General features: G+C 30.3%; 1 protein-coding gene across 1 annotated transcript in view; it reads right to left on the bottom strand.

Annotated features, from left to right (window-relative positions):
- LOC132742698 (uncharacterized) overlaps positions 1-13,827 on the bottom strand; it is a 31,771-nt gene extending 17,944 nt beyond the window's left edge. The window contains exon 1 of the mRNA XM_060731164.1: positions 12,429-13,827. Coding sequence (XP_060587147.1) covers positions 12,429-12,844 — 416 coding nt within the window. The 5' untranslated portion in view covers positions 12,845-13,827. The remainder of the gene's footprint in view (positions 1-12,428) is intronic.
- Positions 13,828-21,074: the final 7,247 nt, after the last annotated feature.

Here is a 21,074-nt window from a genome sequence, read left to right as displayed (position 1 = left end):
ATATTTGTGTCAATGTAAGAAAGAATATATAGAGGATATTTGTTTAGTTCAGTGTAAGATCGGAATATATTTCACCGAGTGAGCACCAAAAGGTATATTTCATGAGTGGCGCAGCCACGAGTGAAATATGAACTTTTGGTGTTCACAAGGTGAAATATATTTCAATCTTACACTAAACTAAACAAATTTTCTTTTTATTATATGCAAAGAAACGTTTTAAAAAGACATTTAACCTAATACAGAATGAAAAGCGCGCCAAATAATAATACAACGTGACGTCATTTACGACGTCACGTCATAAAGTTGGTACCCAGTACTGTGCACGCTGGTATTTCACTGAAACAACGTAAGGGGCTTAAATTCAAAACAGTGAAATTATCAAAGTGGTAATTTCACTGGCTCAATCAGTGAAATTACCAGTTTTATATCACTGATATATTTCTATAAACCACCGAAAAGCATGTAATAAAAACATGTAATCCAAAAGAAAAAGAAAACTTTTATATCCAAAAAATATTCTGAAATTAAACGCTTAAGATTTTGTTAACCCAAACAGTTTTGGCGACATTTTAAAAAGAAAAAGGCTACTGTTTCTAAAGACATTACTCTTGAGGAGTTTAAATGTTTTTTTTTGTTGTTGAAAATTTATCTTATAATAAATCAGTTCCAACTATAATGAATGTAATGACTTTTGTAACGAACACGATTTTTATTGTGATGATTGTACATATAAAGAATTGAATTTGCCTATCACATGTGAAGAAATTAAGAAAGGTGTAAAACATTTAAGTCGGATAAAGCGGTAGGCTCAGACCGTCTTTTAAACGAATATTTTATTGAGTCTATTGATATTATTTGCTATCATTTGTGTTATATGTTTAATGCCATTTTAGATTCTGGTTTTTATCCAGACAAATGGACGTCGGGTATAATTGTGCCCGTATATAAAAAAGGCGATCCGAAATTAGTGAATAATTATAGGAGAATAACTTTAGTCAGCTGTATGTCTCCATACTAACTAATAGAGTTGAAATATTTTGTGATAAAAATTCTGTTATTTCTGATTTCCAATTTAGGTTTAGAAAGGGGAGATCAACTGTTGGTGCATTTTTTATTCTACATTCTGTAATACAACATTATTTAAATGAAAATAAACGTTTATATGTATAACTTGATAACTAGACGCATTACATTCCTGAAGTAAGCGCCTGTGTCAACTGGTGTTAATGTAAACAAACTATCAATCAGCTGTTATTTATCAAAATGATTGCTATATTCTTTATCATCTACTGTGTCCTACTACCGGGCTACAACTATAGTATTTATCTTACATCAATGACAGGTAATCTAGAGCCTACAGAATACATGTCCTACTTAAGCCAATCAACAATTGAACATGTCAACAAAGATGTAAATATACCGATTACCAATATACAACTCTCCTCAGATTTTAATGTTACCACCAATTTTATGATTTACTATCATCTTGTGCACAGGAGAAGAGTGAAGTATCAACCGATAAAACTAAGTAATTGCTATCGACTCTATTAGTTAGTCCTTTCTGGAGATATTGTTCTAAACCAGGCCCAGTAAAATTTCCATGTGGAAAATGTGCCAAACCTGTTGCCAAGAACCATCGAGCTATTTATTGTGAGGCATGTTATTACTGGTGGCATATCAAATGTGCAGGGATGTCTTCAGAAAGGTATAAAACTTTGTCAAACTGCGAGGAACCATGGCTATGTGATGAATGTCTACATTTTCATTTTACTGACTCTTACTTCGAAGAGAGTGTAAGCAACCTATCAACCCAAAGTTTGGAAAAGGAAGAAAATACACATACTATTTTTGAAGAACTAAGATCTACAAGATCAAAATATACAAATAAATTTATCACACAGCTCATCTAAATATAAACAGTATAAGAAACAAATTCTGTGAAATTCATGAACTACTTTTGGATAAATTAGTCGACTTATTATTTATTTCTGAAACAAAATTAGATTCAACATTTCGTGATGGTTTATTTGATATTCAAGGCTATAAACTCTAAAGAAAGGATCGTACATCTTCTGGCGGTGGTATTGCTGCATTTATACGAAGTGACATTCCAGCAAGACGAAGAAAGGATTTTGAACATGATCAAGTCGAAAGTATATATTTTGAGGTGATCCTAAACAAAACAAAATGGATAATATCATGTGTCTACAGACCACCAAATATGTCTGACAGTCAATTTTTCAATTGTTTAACACCAAATGTTGATAAACATATAACTCAGTATGACAATGTTATGTTACTTGGTGACTTTAACTATGATTTACTTCAAAAAGACAAGGGAAAACCATTGATGGATTTTATTGAACTATTTGATTTTAAAAATCTAATACAATCTGCAACATGTTTTATTAAAAATTGTACTCCTTCCCTTTTGGATGTCATCTTAACTAACTCTAAGCCTATTTGTATGAAAACAATTAATATTGCAACTGGTATTAGTGATTGTCATAATATGAGTACAGTGATAAATAACACCATTCCAAAAAATAACAAAAATTAAAATTAGTTATACAAGCTTCAGAAATCTTGATATTGATTCACTAAATATTGATCTTTCTTCCATAATTGTTCAATGCTTTGAAGAAAATGTAAATAAAGTATATGAAACTTTTGAACAAGATATTCAACAAATTTTTGACAAACATATTCCTATAAAACAGATGTATAGAAAATCAAAACAACTCCCATACATGAATAGAGAACTTAGAAATGCAATATATAACAAAAAATGTATTATAAATAGAGGATATTGAATGAGTGTAGTTAAATACTAAATTTATTGAACGAGTTGAATAAAATCATATTATGCGAGCCTCTGGCGAGCATAATATTGTTTTATTCAACGAGTTCAATAAATTAAGTAATATAATATTCTATTTATCATATATATAAAATAAGAACAGTAAACTGTTAAAATGAGTAATTTTTCAATGACGCGCCTATAGTGTAACGCTAACATTAGCGCGCTTTAACGCTATGTTTATATATTGCGCAAATGACGTCACGTTAAAGTGTTATTACACTAGTGTTATATCATTTTTACTAAATGGCTTTATTACACTCCTGCGCCGCGGTTTATGTGATAATATTAAATATTTAAAAATGTGAAAGTTCCAAAACATGGAAACAATATAGAAAAGCTAGAAATCATATAAATAAGATAAAGAAAAAGTCAATAAACAATTATTTTAATGAAAGGTGTATAGGAGGATGTAAATCACCAGAATTCTGGGATACAATTAAACCATATCTATCAAATAAATGTACTCTAGAACAGCCAAAAATAATCCTTAATGAAAATAATAATATTATATCAGACGACTCAGAAGTTGCTGAAATTTTAATAGTTTTTCACAAATGTAGCAGAATCTATAGAAAAGATTATGATTACAATGTAGAAAATCATCCTAGTATTGCTCAAATCAATGATAGAAATTATTTACAAGATGCCTTAAGCTTTGAACAAACATCACAAGGTAAAATATCTAAACTTATAAATAATCTTAATGTTAAAAAGGCCACAGGAGCGGATTAAATTTCATCCAAATTTATTAAACTAGGTAAACCATCATTAGTTGAACCGTTGACAAATCTAATTAACATCTCAATTAAATCACATGCTTTTCTTACTAAATTAAAACAAGCACAAGTAAAACCACTTTTCCAAAAAATGACGATACGATCTAACTATACACCAGAAAGTTTATTACCCATTCCATTTAAACTTTTTGAAAAAGTACTATTTGAACAACTCTCTGCCTATTTTGATGATATATTTGACAATTATTTATGTGCTTTTAGGAAAGGCCATGGGTGTCAGACTTCTCTGAGGACTAGAGACAGGCCTTGGACAACAATGAATATGTGGCAGCAATTTTGATGGACTTATCTAAGGCATTTGATTGTCTACCACATGACATTCTTTTAGATAAGTTAAGAGCATATCATATGGCTTATCAGGCCCTGCCACCAACCTCATGCAGTCTTATCTGTCAAACAGGAAACAGCAAATAAAAATAGGCAATATTGTAAGTTCATGGGCTAATATATCCAAAGATGTCCCTCAAGGATCAATCCTGGGCCCTCTACTGTTTAATATTTTCATAAATGACATATTTTTCTTTATAAAAAATGTACTTTATATAACTATGCAGATGACAATACCCTTTCTTTTCGTACTAAACATTTTGATGAACTAATATGTACCTTAGAACAAGAAAGTAACTATCTTATAAATTGGTTTCATTTTAACAAAATGCAAGCTTACCCTGATAAATTTCAAGCTATTGCTGTAGGGAAGAAAACATTCACTAAATCCCCAGCTTTCAAAATTAATACAAGTGAAATAACATGTGACGAAATTGTTTAACTCCTTGGCATTGACATTGACCAACAATTAAATTTTAATTTTCATATAAGCAATATATGTAAAAAAAGCTGCTAATCAGTTAAACATCCTCAAAAGAATAGATCACAACTTTAATCAAACAAATAGGTTAACAGCCTTTCATACTTTTATATTGTCAAATTATAATTTTTGACCTATGTCATGACATTTTTGTTCAGAAAATAATACTAAAATATGGAAAAACTACAGGAAAGAGCACTTAGATTTGTAATGATAATGATTTTAATTCAAGTTATGAAGATATGCTGATAAAGGTTAATATACCAACTCTAAAAATAAGAAGAATGAGGGATATGGCTATTGAAACTTTTAAGATCTTTCATGATATGTCTCCTGCTGTTCTGTCTGACCTTATTGTCAAGAAAACATCTGGTATAAATTTCAAATATTCAAATATTTTACAGATCCCGCAAGTAAGAACTACAACTGATGGTAAAAAATCTTTCAGGTATGCTGCACCTGCTTTATGGAATTCTCTGCCTGACAATTTTAGAAAATGTTCAAATTTTGCTCAGTTTAAAAGTTAATTTCATGCTGGAATGGTAAACAGTGTAAATGTATTGCGTGCAGCTAACTTCTATTTCTTTATTTACTTCACTTTTGTTCATTTTTCTGGGTATGAACAATTTTTTTGTCTCTGTTATTATTTAGTTTCTGAGTATGTTTTTTTTTTTGCTTTGAATGTGTTTTTGCTTTTCTTCCCTGCATGATTCCAGCTTATTTTAAGGTAGACCATGGGTAATCGGAACCATAAGGAACTGTAAAATTGACAACATAGGACAGTTATATGTCTTCAAGGTCACCTGTATGCAAAATTTAAATAAAATTTACCGCGTGGTTTATGAGTTATGAATATATTTCTGAACTAAGACTTTGCCATTAAAAGGGCTTATTTTCAGAAATGAGGAAACTCTAAATAATCTGTAATATAATCATTATAAAAATGTTTTTCTATTGCCCATTGTTAAGAAACAAATAATAACATTCAGGTAACAAATAACACAAGCAAAATGTTTGTTTCTAAACAAAATGTTCTTAATATGTATAAAAATGTTACCCTACCCCATCCACTTTAAACACCATTTTTACCATTTCCCTATCTAAAATGCCTTATTCAAAATATTCCTAAAATTTACCATAATGAGGGACTCTTTTCAAAGTATGCCTAAATTTTTTTAAAGGTATATTGGTTGATCATGCGAAATATAAAATACTTTTACCGTGTAGTTTTTATTTTATTAAATTTTGAAAATATCTGGTATCATATTTGCTATAAAATTTGGCATTATTTAGCAAATAAATTCCATACAATAATAATTATATAATTTAAATCAAACCCTTTTTTTCTTCCAGAAGGGATCAGAGAGATACATAAATAATGTTAAAAAGAAAAAAAAAGAAAGTAAAAAAAGTTGCCCCTTCTGGGGTTTGAACCCACGCCCCTCAATTTCAATGTAGTTTGCAAACAATTTTAGCCTACTTGAATACTCTTCAAAGTGGAGGTAGTGCATTACCTATGGTCTACCTTAATATTATCATTTAGTTTCTAGATAGGATGTTGCTTTATTTGTGATCTTTTGGGTTTTTTTGCTTATCTTTCCAGCATGACTAAAGCTAGCTGTTATATGAGTTCAACTGTTGACTTACATGTATGATCCCCTCTGTCTTTGTGTATTTGTTTGATAACCCATAGTCTTTCATATTTAAATTATATAAAAAAAACTGTTTGTTTTTTTAGAATTTTTATTTATTCATTTAACTATTTCATTAATTTTTTAATTGTTTAATCGGTATATTATTGAACTTGAAGTAAATTGTTTTAGATACTTGACATTGTAAGTATAATTTGATATACAAGCTAGTGATGTAGAATTAAGTAAACTATCATTTTAGTTTTTTTAGCATCTGATTCATTTTTATAAAACTATCTAAAAAGAACTATTTTATGTTTACATCATGCCTAATCAATTTTTATTGCAACTGTTTTATCTTTGTTGATCTTATACTTTATGTTGTATACAGTCGGTTATAAAAGCTCCTAGAGCTTATGTTGTACTGTTGTAAACTTGCCGACTTGAAATAAAACTATGTTTTATCTTATCTTATATGTAGGGTTTATTGATTTGAAATCTTGTTTTGATAGCATTTGTAGAAGCTCATTATGGATGAAATTGTAAAATGTTGTGTACAAGGAAAAAAATATTACGAATCATTAAAAATATGTATGACAAAGTAAAATCATGTGTAAGATTTGTAAAACCTATTCAGATTTTTTCCAGTATGCTGTAGGCCTACGTCAAGGGGAGGTAACTTCGCCAATAATGTTCTCCCTATTCGTTGAAGACCTTGAATTATATTTACAAGATAACTTAAACTCAGGAGTATTGATTGATGATATTGTTTTGATTTTATTGCGTTTTGCTGACAATATGGCCATTGTAAGTAAAACTCCTAAAGATTTACAAAATAGTTTAGATCTTTTGTATACATATTGCTTTAAATGGGGATTAGAGGTTAATACCATGAAAACTAAAATTGTTGTCTTCAGAAAAAAGGGCGTTTTTTATCAACGAAAAATGGACATATTACGGTCATACAATAGAAGAAGTACATCACTTGAACTACCTAGGTACAGTGTTCAGCTATCCAGGCAATTTTTCCCTTAATAATGAGCATTTAGCTGGTAAGGCTTTAAAAGCAATGAACACATTATTGATAAATTGTAAAGACATGGATTTAAAACCCAAATTATTATGTCAATTATTTGATTCTTCTGTAGGCTCAATCATATCATATGCATCTGCAGTATGGGGTTATAGCAAATAAAAAGATATTGAGCTTATTCACTTGAAATATTGAAAAGAATTTTAAATGTAAGAGCCAATACAAGCAATGTTAGTATATACGGCGAACTCGGCCGTTACCCATTGTATATAAATCGATACGTAAGAATAATTAAGTTTTGGTGCAAATTGTTAAATATTGACAATATAATTTTACGGAAAACAAAAGAATTAAGTTTATCTGATTGTTATGAAGGTAATAAAAACTGGGTATCGAATGTTAAAGAAATGCTAGATATATATGGTTCATCCGAATCCTTTTTTGAAAATAATATCGTAGATAGTAAATTATTTCAAAAAATATTTAAACAAACAGTTATTGATAATTATATACAAATATGGCATTCTTCTGTAGAAAATAATTCGTTTTAGAACTTTATAAGAATTGTAAAGAATTATATTCATATTAAAACTATCTTACATCATATAAGATATTGTTAATGTTGTAATACTATGGATTAAGAAGACCAATACCATTTTGTTTTGATATGCCCATGCTATGTGGACATAAGGAAAAAATATGTGAAACGATATTATTACAAAAGACTATCAATGTTTAGATTAATTGAACTGATTTCTTCTAATTATAAAAATATACTTACTAATTTGAGAGAATCGATTAAAATCAGGAATACTATTGTTAGTACTAACAACTGAATTTAGATTTTTTGTTACAAATTTATAATAAAAATTCAATTGATTTGTTGTATCAAATATGTTTATATTCTGCTTAACAAATTGTGTTTTAAGTGATAATATTCCCTTAACCCATTACTGTTCATTTTCCTGCTTTACATGAAATTCAATACAATATATTCAAACCTATATTATTTGTTAAATAGAAACGTGACATCTTTACAATTTGTGTATTAATATTGTAGTGATGATATTCTGTTCTGTTCTGTTATTTTCTGAGTATCCCCCGCAGGGCAAATATTGTACCAAAAGTCGACTTGGTGTGGGATTCTCAGGGTGTAGGATTGAGTGGTGCATATTAATGGAATAATAACTGATCACCAATCAACAGCCCTTTCCAAATAAACACTAAATCAATAGTATATAATAATAAAAAACAAACAATAATTATGTAAAATACATAATTATAATTTAAAAAGTGGGCCAAAAAGTGTCGGCCTTTCAGCCGAAACCAGACTTGCCCGGCCGAAAACGACTAGGCCGATTCCAAAAAATGGGCCGAAATGTGACCAAATCACTGTGCTACTATTGTAACTGTGCTTTATTCTCAACTATGGGTTGTTTTGAGATGTGAATGCTGTTTTGACTGGCTAAAAATATGTACGAAAAACAAAAATAAAATATGTATGCAAAACTAAATATAAGCTACGCCGAACAGCATCAGCGAACTTCATGAGCCGCCACGGAAGGTACGGGTTTTAGCTTTTCATAGAAACGACTGAACGGATAATAGCCCTACATAAAATCGTTTTGAACCAGTTAGCAATTAATAAGAAGCGTGGAAGGAGGAAGCAAAAACTTTTACCCTCCTCCACCACAACAAAATTTTAAGGGTCTCAGTGTAGCCCACATATTTCAGTGATTGTTAGAAAGAAAGGCAATATTTACTTTTATTGGAGAGGTCATCAGACCTCTCCTTAGTATTCAGACTGATTGCTGGCGGCATACATTTTTGCGTATCTGATTGTAGTGAACGGATCTCATTTAAAGCCTAAAATCATTAGGAGCAGTCTACAAAAATTGTTTTGCGCGTGCTCCGTTTCAAAATACGAATTAACTTAAACGAAAATTTAACATCGAAGTGAACAAATCGGTACATAGAAAAATCGGAAAATATCATTTACGATACTAAGCGCTACGTGGATGTTTCATTCCGTTATAATCTTTTAAATTGTATAAACCAATTACAGTATTGTTTTCTGAATAGCGTTTTACTATTTCATGTTCCGATAAATAGTAACAGTGAACATTACAGGTACAATATCACCATGCACTATTATATGACCGAGTGAACCGTGTACCGAAACTTTGCTGCACTTTAAACTTTTGAACCGGTATGTCTAAATAACGCAACGGAGATATTTTGGCGCAAATGGCAAATATTGTGGTTGGAGACATACAGCGTTATATACTGTTTATTCCAATCAAATGATATAAACATTTTTTAACAAACTTTATGCCCGTTTTGGAAAATGTAGAGGAATTGTTTCCATAACCTTACCGAAACATTAACATAAAATGTGATTATTGAATTATATTAGAAACTTTTATTTTGATACTTCCTTTAATATATATATGTGTATATATTACACATGTGTATATCATTTAGTTTAAATTCAGTTTGATGACATAACATAAAGTGTTCCCTTTTAGAAAAAGTATCCCTAATGTGTCAAGAAAAAAAACCCCATTTCTCCGACATATTATCATTTAAATCATTTTAAAAAATGAAGCGTAAAACAAACTTTCATTATGATACTATATTCAATATAAATAATAAATTCTATTTTGTTAAATAATTGTAATTTATTACCATTTAGTGCGTCTTTTATGCAAAAAATATCTCCAAATACTATCGAATTAAACAAATCTTCCACAGCAGCAAAAATACCTCTCGCATGCTTCTTTTTAAAGAAGCAAACTTGTATACATGCAGTACTTTCTGTAACAATTGTAATGTTAATAATTATGTAAGGGGGCGTTTTTCTTATGAAACCTCGCATTTCTAACTATTATTGTAGAATTCGATTAATTATTATTTCTACATGTGTATTTTATATATTGTATTAAATTGTATAATATTGATGTATGTACTATTCTTTGCACATGTTTAAGTATTGTTGGTTAAAATAATAAATAGAGGACATACCTTATAGTATGGTATGGCCATTAAACACAATTTGATAGTTTGTTATTCCTCGGCGTGGCTGTTCATAAAAAAATATGTATGCAAAACTAAAAAAAATATGTTATCAAAACTAAAATAAAATATGTATGCAAAAGTAAAAAAAATATGAAATCAAAACTAAAATAGAATATGTATGCAAAACTAAAAAAAAAATATGTACGAAAAACAAAAAAATAAAAAAAAAGTTTCAAAAACTAAACAAAAAATAAATTTGCACTTTTATACCACCGTAGTATGCTGCAAATAATAAGAGTTTGATTAAATGTCTTGGTATGAAAAAGAAATTGATTTACTACATGTAAAAAGTTTATATCAATGTAATTGATTTTTTACCATAACCCGATTACCATTCATTTGCAGTTTAAAGGGCAGTATGCCCATCCAAGTGTAAATGATGAGTGCACTGGTTTTAATACTTATCATTTTGTCATAACTATGGTCAATTTTATATCATACTATACAAAAATAATAATTAACCATGTGACGCACAGAAACTTCTATTAATGTCGATCAAAAGTTATCAGTATTGTTCAGTCTTCAAAAAAAAAAAAAAGTGGGAAAAAAAAAAAAAAAAAAAAAAAGCTGGGACAGTCTTTTAATATTTTCACTATCAGTTATTAGTCAAACACTGTTGTAATAGTCCAAATCTCTTAGATTATATTATCAATTGAGCTGAACTTGATAGTGGATATGGAGCGTCACGTCACTTTTAGTGAATTGGCTTAATTACTACGCAACTGTGTACATTGTATTACAAATTTCAACATGAATAAGTACACAGTGTTATCTGCCCGGTTGAGATGGTTGTGCCTCACAACGCAAAAACTGTGCCTACTTAAATCACCTATATATCAAAACCCGACGCAGTGATAAATTTTGAGGTTTGAATGGAATGCAAATAGTCAAACTAAATTCTTTCTTGTAAGATTACCCATAACTAGCGCATATATCAGTTGTAGTACCGTAAAATTTCGCCCTGTAAATAGCACAAAAAGGAGTTGTAAGTATGTTGTTTGAAAAACCCTTAAAGGCTTTTAAATTTATCATAAAATAAACAATTTCCGTCGATGACACAAATTTCTACAAAGCAGAACAACTCTTTACATGAAGCCGGGAGATTTTGCACGCATTCTCGAGATTAATGTACAATTTTATGTAAGTTTAGTGCAGAATTTCAGAAAGTTCACTTATTCTGTTTCGATATTCATTTTTGTTTTGCGATATGACACAATCGTTTTATTACGCAAAAGGACACAATAATGGGAAAGCGTTTAAAACGTTTATAACACAAATCTGACTAAAAATTGCACTTAAAAGGTCGGTTTTAATTGCAGCTTTATAATAATATTTCTTTATGTTTTGCATACTTTCCGCTATAAGTTCCCTAGTTAATAATTTATAGATTTTTAATGTCATGTATTTTAACTTGTTTTAGCTTTTGGACCTCAGTGGGGCTCTTTTAAAATCAACTCGCGTATATCATGTATTGTTATGAAACATGGGCTGCGAAGGTCATCGTTCAAATCAAACTCATTGATTTCTCATAGCTTTGAAAAAATAAAAAGTACAATATTTATGTTAATAAGAATTTTAGAAAACAACAAAAATAAAATAATAAAAAAATAATAATATGTTGCTCTGATGATTGTTTGTTTGCATTTTACGTCACACCGACACAGTATAGGTCATATGGAGACGTTCCTGCTTTACTGGTGGAGGAAGACCTCAGGTGCCCTTCCGTGTATTATTTCAGGTAAGAACGGGTACCTGAGTAGAACCACCGACGTTTAAGCTAGCTGGATAGCTTCCTCACATGAAAGAATCCAAAGTCCCTGTCGGTATTCGAACCCACAGCGGTTAGGGGAAAGTTGTTTGAAGTCAACAACCTTAACCACTCGACCACGGACGCCCTTATTGCGCTGATGATGAATTCTATCGAGATCAATACAATAAAATAAAAAACGGCTGAATATCGGATTGGTTTTGTCTATTTATCAGAAAATATGGAGCGTGCAACATCTTTAACTGACCCCCTAACACCGGTTAAAGCGGACACTAAGTCTAACTGTATCGGCGTCAATGTTTTCAAAGGAACAGAACAATACTAGTATTATAACGCTAAGATAAATTACAAGACAATATTTACAGCTGCCTCAATACATTTAATATCTGCTTTTGTGAGTAAAACAAAGTGAAATGGTGAAAAGTGCGGATTTGTATAAAAACAACTTACTTGTACTCAGTTGCTCCGATTGGAGCAACGACATTTGCCAATGTCTGTTGGACATGCCGTCTGTTATCTTTGAAACTGGTATACCAAAGTTGACATATAACCGAAACTTCAAAGAAAGGCTTTGTTCCAATGATAAACACTCTTTCCCTTTCCAGAACATAATATGCAGAAATAACATAAATTGTTTCGTTCACGTCAACCTGACCCCAATTTCCCTCCGTGTTTAGTTGTGCAGGGAATTTTGTATCATTGCAGCGCTTTTGTACCAAAGCATTTTTCCAATCGGTAAAAGTAATTTTCACGTTCCAAGGCAATGTTGAATCAAGTCTAATATACGTAAGAAATGCAATAGTTACTGCCATTACAAACGTGAAAACTTTCGAACATATGTAAACGTATTTGAAACTTGATGACATGTTATTTGGTATAAAATGTGTTACGTGCGACTAACAAAAGTTAATAGCACCCACTAAATATAGCATTTATTTAAATTTACAATCTCTTAACTCCAAGATACTTACAATAACATGCATTTTTACACATGAAACCAGATTAGATTATCACTGTTAGAGATTTAATTCCATAAATATTCAGAAAATACCACAAAGTATTTCCAATGTTTACGATATTTTACGAGCACGAAAAGAATCATTTTTTCTTTTGACTATATGAGCTGATAAACATATTTTATTGCACTGCTTATACACTTTTTGAATATGTTGTCATAAAAAAAGTTCCTTTAATTTAACCTTTAACATATCCAAGATAAGAAGTGAAAAAAACCGTTTCAGCCTATAAAGCACTGTGTTGTTATATTTAGCGCACTCGAATCAAGCGTCACTTAGAAGCATCTGTACATTATCTAAACAGTAATGAATTTCCTTCCAATATGCTTCAGCACTTTTGTTACTATAAATATGGTACTGATATAGTGATGAGTTCAATGTATTTTAATGAGCAGACGATTTCCTCTTTTTGTTTAGTGACGTTTTAGAATGGTAATAGCAATCTCAAACTATTTGTTTTATTCTTTTCACCTCAGTCTAGATAAAAAAGTCCCCTTTTCCATTAGAATCATTGATAACAGGCCTGTTTTGGTTGTGAATGTTTAAACAGATCTTATCGCTTTGTTGACATTAAACATTTATACATCAGCATAAAACACTATTCTTCATGGTTTGTGTTAAGTTCTATTCAAATGATTATCTTTTGTCACAAGTAAAGAGCCAGGGTATTCTTCCAGATTTGTGCTAAGTTCTATTCAAATGGTTATTTTTGTCACAAGTCAAGTGCCAGGCGGCTTGCACATCCATGCAGACTGACCACGCTCCGTCTTGATCGTAGGTTTGTTTTCATGATTGTATGACGCCATACTCATAAAGCCTGGAACAACACAAAACAAAACAAAACAAACAAACAAAAACAGAAATATAACACACACTTTTATACCATACGTGACAATTTATTGCATATGCAATTTGTGTTTTCCCCCTCCCAAGACCGGAAACAGAAAAATGTAGTACAGTTAAAAACAGTACGTTTGATAATTCACCTATTATTTTAAAGTTTTATTATAATAATAAATAAAAATACAAACATATTTTTAAGGGTATTAATTATTTATTCTAAATTCACACAAGTCCTCATACCTACCATCACTCGTAAATTAAATTAAATACCCCGAAGGGTCACGTTTCTTTTCAATTGAAAATTGTCCTGACATTAAGTTGTTTTCACAAATAACGAAATACGTGACAATTTGTTGCATTTGTAGATTTTGTGTCCCCCCTCCCTAGACCGGGAACAGAAAATGTAGTACAGTAAAAAAAACAGTACGTTTGATAAATCATCTATTATTTTAAAGTTTTATTATAATAATAAATAATAAATAAAAATACATTTATTATACAAAAACATTTTTAAAGGCTTTAATTATTTATTCTAAAATTCACACAAGTCATAAAGTTTGCTATTGTAAAGTTACATAGGAGGTAAACATATATCTTTATAGAAAAAATCTCACGAATTAAAGTATAAATAACACTTTAAAATATCTTCAATTATAATATGTAAATTATGTAAGCAAAGCCTATTTATTACCAACGCATTTATCTAAATGTCTGACTGTTTGTTGGGTAAGAGAATGTTACGCATCGTATATTCCGTATAATATTAATTATTCAAAAAAAATATTAAATTCAGGCGACCATGACGGACGGTGTCTAGCGTTTTGGTTATTGCAGCAACTTAAATTACATTGAATGTTTTCTTGTCTTCATTGAATTCTTTTCTATATACATGTACATGCATTGAGCTGCTAAAGAAACTGTGCACCCCTGGTCACAGAGAAAATTGCTATACTTATCAAAGCAAAATGTTGGCATATTTATTATCATTAAATTGCAGAAATGTCTCGTCTATACTATGGTTTAAATTCAATTGAAATTTGATTTTTTATCAAAAGTATACATGGAATGATAGTCCGCCCTCTGAACATGATGTTTTGATAACGTAAAATATGTCGTCATTGTTAAGTGTTTGCACGTGTTCAGTGGCGATTATGATTATGAGTTTTCAGCCACGGTCTGCAAACTCATAATCAGTCACGTGACACTCATAATCAGTTACAATGAAAGACAATGTTTATACTGTACTCGTATATAGTAACAAGTGTATTAAGACGTGATACTAGTATTCACCGACAGAAAGAATGCCATATTGACCATAAGGCTCACAGGTCAGTAATTGTATATTAATCAAAAGTCAAAACAAACAAAAAACTGTATAAAAACATAAATAATTTTATCAACACAGAAGTTTACACTTTGTTATTTAGTTGATATATAACATGTGTAACGATAAAACTGAATTGAAAGAAAGACGAAGTTCAATATTTCACGAGAGATATGAAGCAAAATATCCAATGAACCAGATTTAGTAGGGGTAAATACAATTATATGTAATGCAAACTACATGCTGTGTATCCCATTTATAACATCCAAGTTATTCACCGAACCATTTAAAATAAATGCATTTGTATTACAAGCATTCAACAACTTCAAATTGTACAAAAAAACATGAAGATTGTGTGGTTAAAGGAAAGTAATTTTATTAACAGGATTAACATTTTAAGGCGAAATATATCCTAAACTTTTGATGAAAACAAAAACTGAATCTGCAACAAAAGTCTGGGGATGAACCTTGACTTTGTAACGTTTAAAGTATAATATAATGTAATGCAATGCAATGCTATGCAAAACTATACAATACAATACAATATCATATTTATACAAATATGGAAATTTTAGCTGGTGAATATGATGTATATTGACCGGGGCGATTTTGCAATTTCATGTTTAAATGTTGAATTCTGCTTAAGCCGGTGCTAGGGGGCGTGAACGGTAGTTTGCACTTGCACTTGACAGTACCGTCCACGAACAGGCTCAATCAAACCGAGCCTGCAACATTTTTAATTTTGCCATTTTGGACTTTCTTTAGGGGTTCTTATATTCTCTACTTTATTTCCACATCAACGTTGTTTCTGCCGTCTGGAGGCTGTGAAAAGTCGCCCCGTACATTCAATCAGAGACGCTTTATTTCCGATCCATAAAGATCTTCAACACGACACTATTGTTGTGTTTGTGGTATTTTTTAGTTTCATCTATTTGTCTTTTTCGATTTGGGTGGTTCCAATATTCCTACTTGAATAATGTTGAATCACCCTTAGGATATGTTGCCTGCTTTTTAACTTTATTTTTTGACGTCTTATCTGTGATACGCAGGCTTCATAACCTCTGATCGCCTTTCCAAATTCTATTTTGTTTTGTTCCGCCCATTGTTTTCTCGTTTAAGACACACGCTTAATTTTACTCGAGGTCTATACGCCGCTTTTCATTTAATCACACGTGTCACATTAAAGGTTCCATGATGACCGCCTTAAGAATACATATGCGGATGTTTCAAAATTCATAATTTTGCCATTTCATGTTTAAATGTTGAATTCTGCTTAAGCCGGTGCTAGGGGCATGGACGGCAGTTTGCACTTGACTGTACCGTCCATGAACAGGCTCAATCGAACCAAGCCTTCAACATTTTCAGTTTTGCCGATTTGGAATTTCTTAAGGGATTCTTATTTTCTCTATTTTTTGCTGTTTTATCTTGTGAACTAGATAGTTGACCTGTTTTGTCAGGTGTGACTACTGGCTTTTTGAACGAAGATGGATAGATGTACCTTATTAATTATAGCCACACATTATTAAGTTTCATTGTATTTAAAGTTGATTAATTCTTTTGCCGTGTAATAAAACTTGACTACTTGTTTGTTTATTTGTTAACGCAAAATATAAATAAATAAAGAAGTTAATACCGGAGATAAAAAATGCAAATTTCATGAAAGGTCAACGCCGGCGGATAGATTTAGGCTCGGCATTTTAGCCAAAAATAAGACCCAACCTCAAACAAATTCCTTCAGAAAAGATATTTGCATATTTGTTATCTACTATATATGTGTTGCTACAGGAAAAAAGTCTTCAAAAAAATTCGAAGTATAAAATTCTAAAAATGACATGTTTTGAAATCATGTGTTTTCAATTAGAAAAATCTGTGAAATTAAATGTACGCAAATCTGGTCATTAACAAAGTAACACATTAATACACAAACATTCTTTATTTAATCAAAAACACTTCAACCAATGTTGATTACATTCAAAAAGTCGCAACACTGCATAATCTATACATCATCATATAGACTGGTATAAAACATTACCCCACCCACTAATGATAAATATTTTTTTTTACTTTAAGTCAGATTCCATTAAATATTCTTACAAGTTAGCTCAGCCTCTACCAAGAATAAAGTTGTATGAATCTATCTAAATTCATATTATAATTCAAAATTGCAATACATTTTACACAAATAATTATTTATATGCATTTCTGTTCTGAAAATCAATCCTTCAAGTAAATATCTTACCAATGCTAAATTGCACTTACTTTACCATAGAAAGTTTGTAAAAAAATATTGTAAAAAATATTTTAAAATAAAATGAATCTTCTGAATGTTAAGACACTGGAAAAAACACAGTGTTATTTCATCATTTTTGTCACCGAGGCCCGACTATCCATATAGTCTGACAACGCTACACATGTATATATACATATATATACATATTGCCCTGCCCTTGTTCAATGATGAAATTATATCTCCACTTTTTCGGCTGGTGCTGTTGAAACCTTTAGCCTGCCCTTTTCACAGAGACACATTGTTTCGCATCTGTAAAATTGTTACAACATAATATGATAAATAAAAATGCGAACTTTGCATTCTGCTTTTAAAATAAAACAATTTTATGTCAAACTGAAAATGTAGGTACTATGAAAAGCAAGATAGGATTGTGCTTTTAGATTTATATTTTTATATTGAATTATCTAGAAATAATTCATACATAAATGAGGCAGGTTTAGCCTCAGCAAAAACGTGCCTCAGCTTTCTTCTTTAGAAAATATGTTTCATGTTATATTGTTATAACAAATTTAAAGCGTGTAAATTGCCTATCGCCTGAAATAAGCGCTGACTGTGAAACATGATAATGTGCCATATAAGTAGGAAATACTGAACAAAACAGCACCTATACTTTCATACAGATAACTAAATAGGAAGTTTTGGTCGAGTGTTTAAGGTCCTGACTTTAAAACACTTGCTACTTACGCTGTTAACGATGTAGGTTCGAGTCCTGCCTGGGTTTTGGAATCAATTATCTGACATAGCTATTCCAAACTAGCTTATAGAATATTGGTGGTTCTACGCGCTAAAAATAATACCTATGTCACACTTTTTCCTTCACAAGTAAAGCTTGAAGTTATTATATGACCTGTAAAGTCTTGATGTAACATAAAAACCCAACAAACAAATCTCTGATCTTAGTAATTCCGAGAATGTAAGAAAACTGCAGTTTTGGACACTAAAAATGAAAACTGCAGTTTTGGACACTAAAAATAAAACACCTTTAAAAGAAAACCATTTAACTTTTACAAATGTGAATTCCCTTTAGAAAATTTACAACTGTTCTAAAAATGCTGACAACAACATGGAAAACATTACTTAAAATATACATACAACTGGCACTGGTATCATGAGGGTAGATTATCAAGCTACACAGCATTTAGAAAGAAAACAATTGAAGCAAATTTAATATGTAATAATAAGAATAAAATGGTTTAGGATCGGAAAAGATATGATTAAAAACTATATCAAATGCAATATTTAGGTCTGGTCTGTTAACACCCCATTTTAATTTTCTCTTTGAATATGTCATCTTAGTATTTAAGTAAATTATGTGTTTTAAAACCATTTTGATAAGTGAAATCTATTGCATTTTGACATTAGATTATTTGACTTATCCAAATTGTCTAGTATGATAGAATAAAAATAATTAAAACATAAGATATAAACCTTTGTAAAGAACAGAACAGAATTTTATTTTGGATTTGTACATAGTGCATCATCACTACAATATAAATACACAAATTGTAAAGATGTCACGTTTCCATTTAACAAATAATATATAATAGGATTTAATATATAGTATCGAATTTCATGTAAAGCTGGAGAATGAACAATAATGGATTACCACTTATAAAACAATTTGTTACGAAGAGTATGCAACAAATCAATTGAATTTTTAGTATAAATTTGTAACAAAATATCAAAATTCAGTTGTTAGTACTAACAATAATGTTCCTGATTTTAATTGATTCTCTCAAATATTTAGCTAGATTAGTGAGTATAATTCTATTATTAGAAGAAATCAGTCCAAAATTTACACATTGATGGACATTTGTAATGATATCGTTTCACATATTTTTTTCCTAATGTCAACATAGCATGGGCATATCAAAACAAAATGGTATTCGTCTTCTAAATCCATAGTATTACAACATAAACAATATCTTTCACTCCTTGGGATTCTATTTTGCCCATATCTGTACTCTAAGTGTATGTGCAGACATTCTAATTCTCGTGATGTAAAATCTAAGATCCTTTAAATATTTTTGGAAATAATTTACTATCTACGATATTATTTTCAAAAAAGTATTCAGATAAACTATACATATCTAGCATTTCTTTAACATTTTATACCCAGTTTTGTACCTTTATAACGATCAGATAAACTTAAGTCATATATTTTCCGTAAAATTATATTGTCAGTATTTATCAATTTGCACCAAAACTTAATTATTCTTACGTATTGATTTATATACAATGGGTAACGGCCGAGTTCGCCGTATATACGAACATTGCTTGAATTAAAATTCTTTTACAATATTTCAAGTGAATACGCTCAATTATCTTTTGATTTGCTATAACCCCATACTCTCAGATGCATATGATATGATTGAACCTACAAAATAATCAATATTTGGCATAATAATTTGGGTTTTAAATCCATGTCTTCTGTTAAGAAGTAAAAGTAATGTATAAAGTTCCAGTAACAATGTCCTAATTAATAGGTAATAGTTTTATCTTGATTACACCCTATTGGATACGCTGTCTATTTTTCATATAACATGCTGGAATATTATCATTTCGCTTAGAAATGCATTATGTATTACAAAATATGTTTGTTTACATCAAGTTAACATATTATTTGATTTAATTATGTTTTCCACAATTCATAAAACATGCCAACTCTTTGAAATAAGTCAAATTTAACATTTTGAAAATATCCCTAGATTTTCGTGATTTTGGTCCCAACACGCTTCCGTAGGGAAGAAAAATTTACATGATTACTTCATTCAAAATTGTGTTTAAAATCGAGAAATTATATGACACATTTTGTCATCTGCATAATCGATTGATTGGTGGTCAATCAAATCTATCTACGGACAGATTTTTCCCTAAAATTTATACAGAAGAATATAAAAATGACTAAAATTACTCATCTTTGCACTAGGAATGCTGTATTTGAAGTAACTTCAGATCTTTCATCGAAAATATGATAAATGTGACGTCACCGAACGTGCATAAAATTAAAGTATGGTGTAATTTAAGAGACACATTTAAATATCGATTTTTACTAAATCTTTATGATCGATTTTTCAGGATTCTGCAAGGAGATTTTTTGAGGACTTTTTTCTCAAAATGTAGATAATGTTTATCTTTAATTTAATCGTGAAAACATTTGTGAAGGAATTAGTTTTACCATACTTTCTATTATGACTGGCCTAATTGTTTCAACCTACTGACTACTAAACTTTTATGATTATCTTTGGTGTCAAAATGGGACCACGTATCAAACAGTAATATTTTCTGTCAAAAAAGGACATATGGGCCAATCTATTTTGTATATCGACGATGTCAAAATAGGTCACATATAAATTTATTTAAGTTATCTCCGGTGTAAGAATAAGAGCAGACGACAGTTTTATGTTCAAATTGACAGTAATCTTATTAAAGTTGAATGTGTATGTCTAGCTACATGTAAGATTACATGAAAGTTCTTCTTCAAGAAGTGAAATAGAATGCAGTATGGCTAGCACTTGCTCCAGTAAGTATGTAGTGAGAAAATATCATTGAACAAAACCCAGATGAAGTATAAAATAATCAAACATGTTTGATGTGGTAAAGAAATGTAACTGCAATTAAGG

The sequence above is a fragment of the Ruditapes philippinarum genome, unplaced genomic scaffold (genome assembly GCF_026571515.1).
Source record: "Ruditapes philippinarum isolate M1 unplaced genomic scaffold, ASM2657151v2 ctg2004_1_1_1_1, whole genome shotgun sequence".
Taxonomy (NCBI): Eukaryota; Metazoa; Mollusca; class Bivalvia; order Venerida; family Veneridae; genus Ruditapes; species Ruditapes philippinarum.
This window is presented reverse-complemented; position numbering and strand designations above follow the sequence as displayed.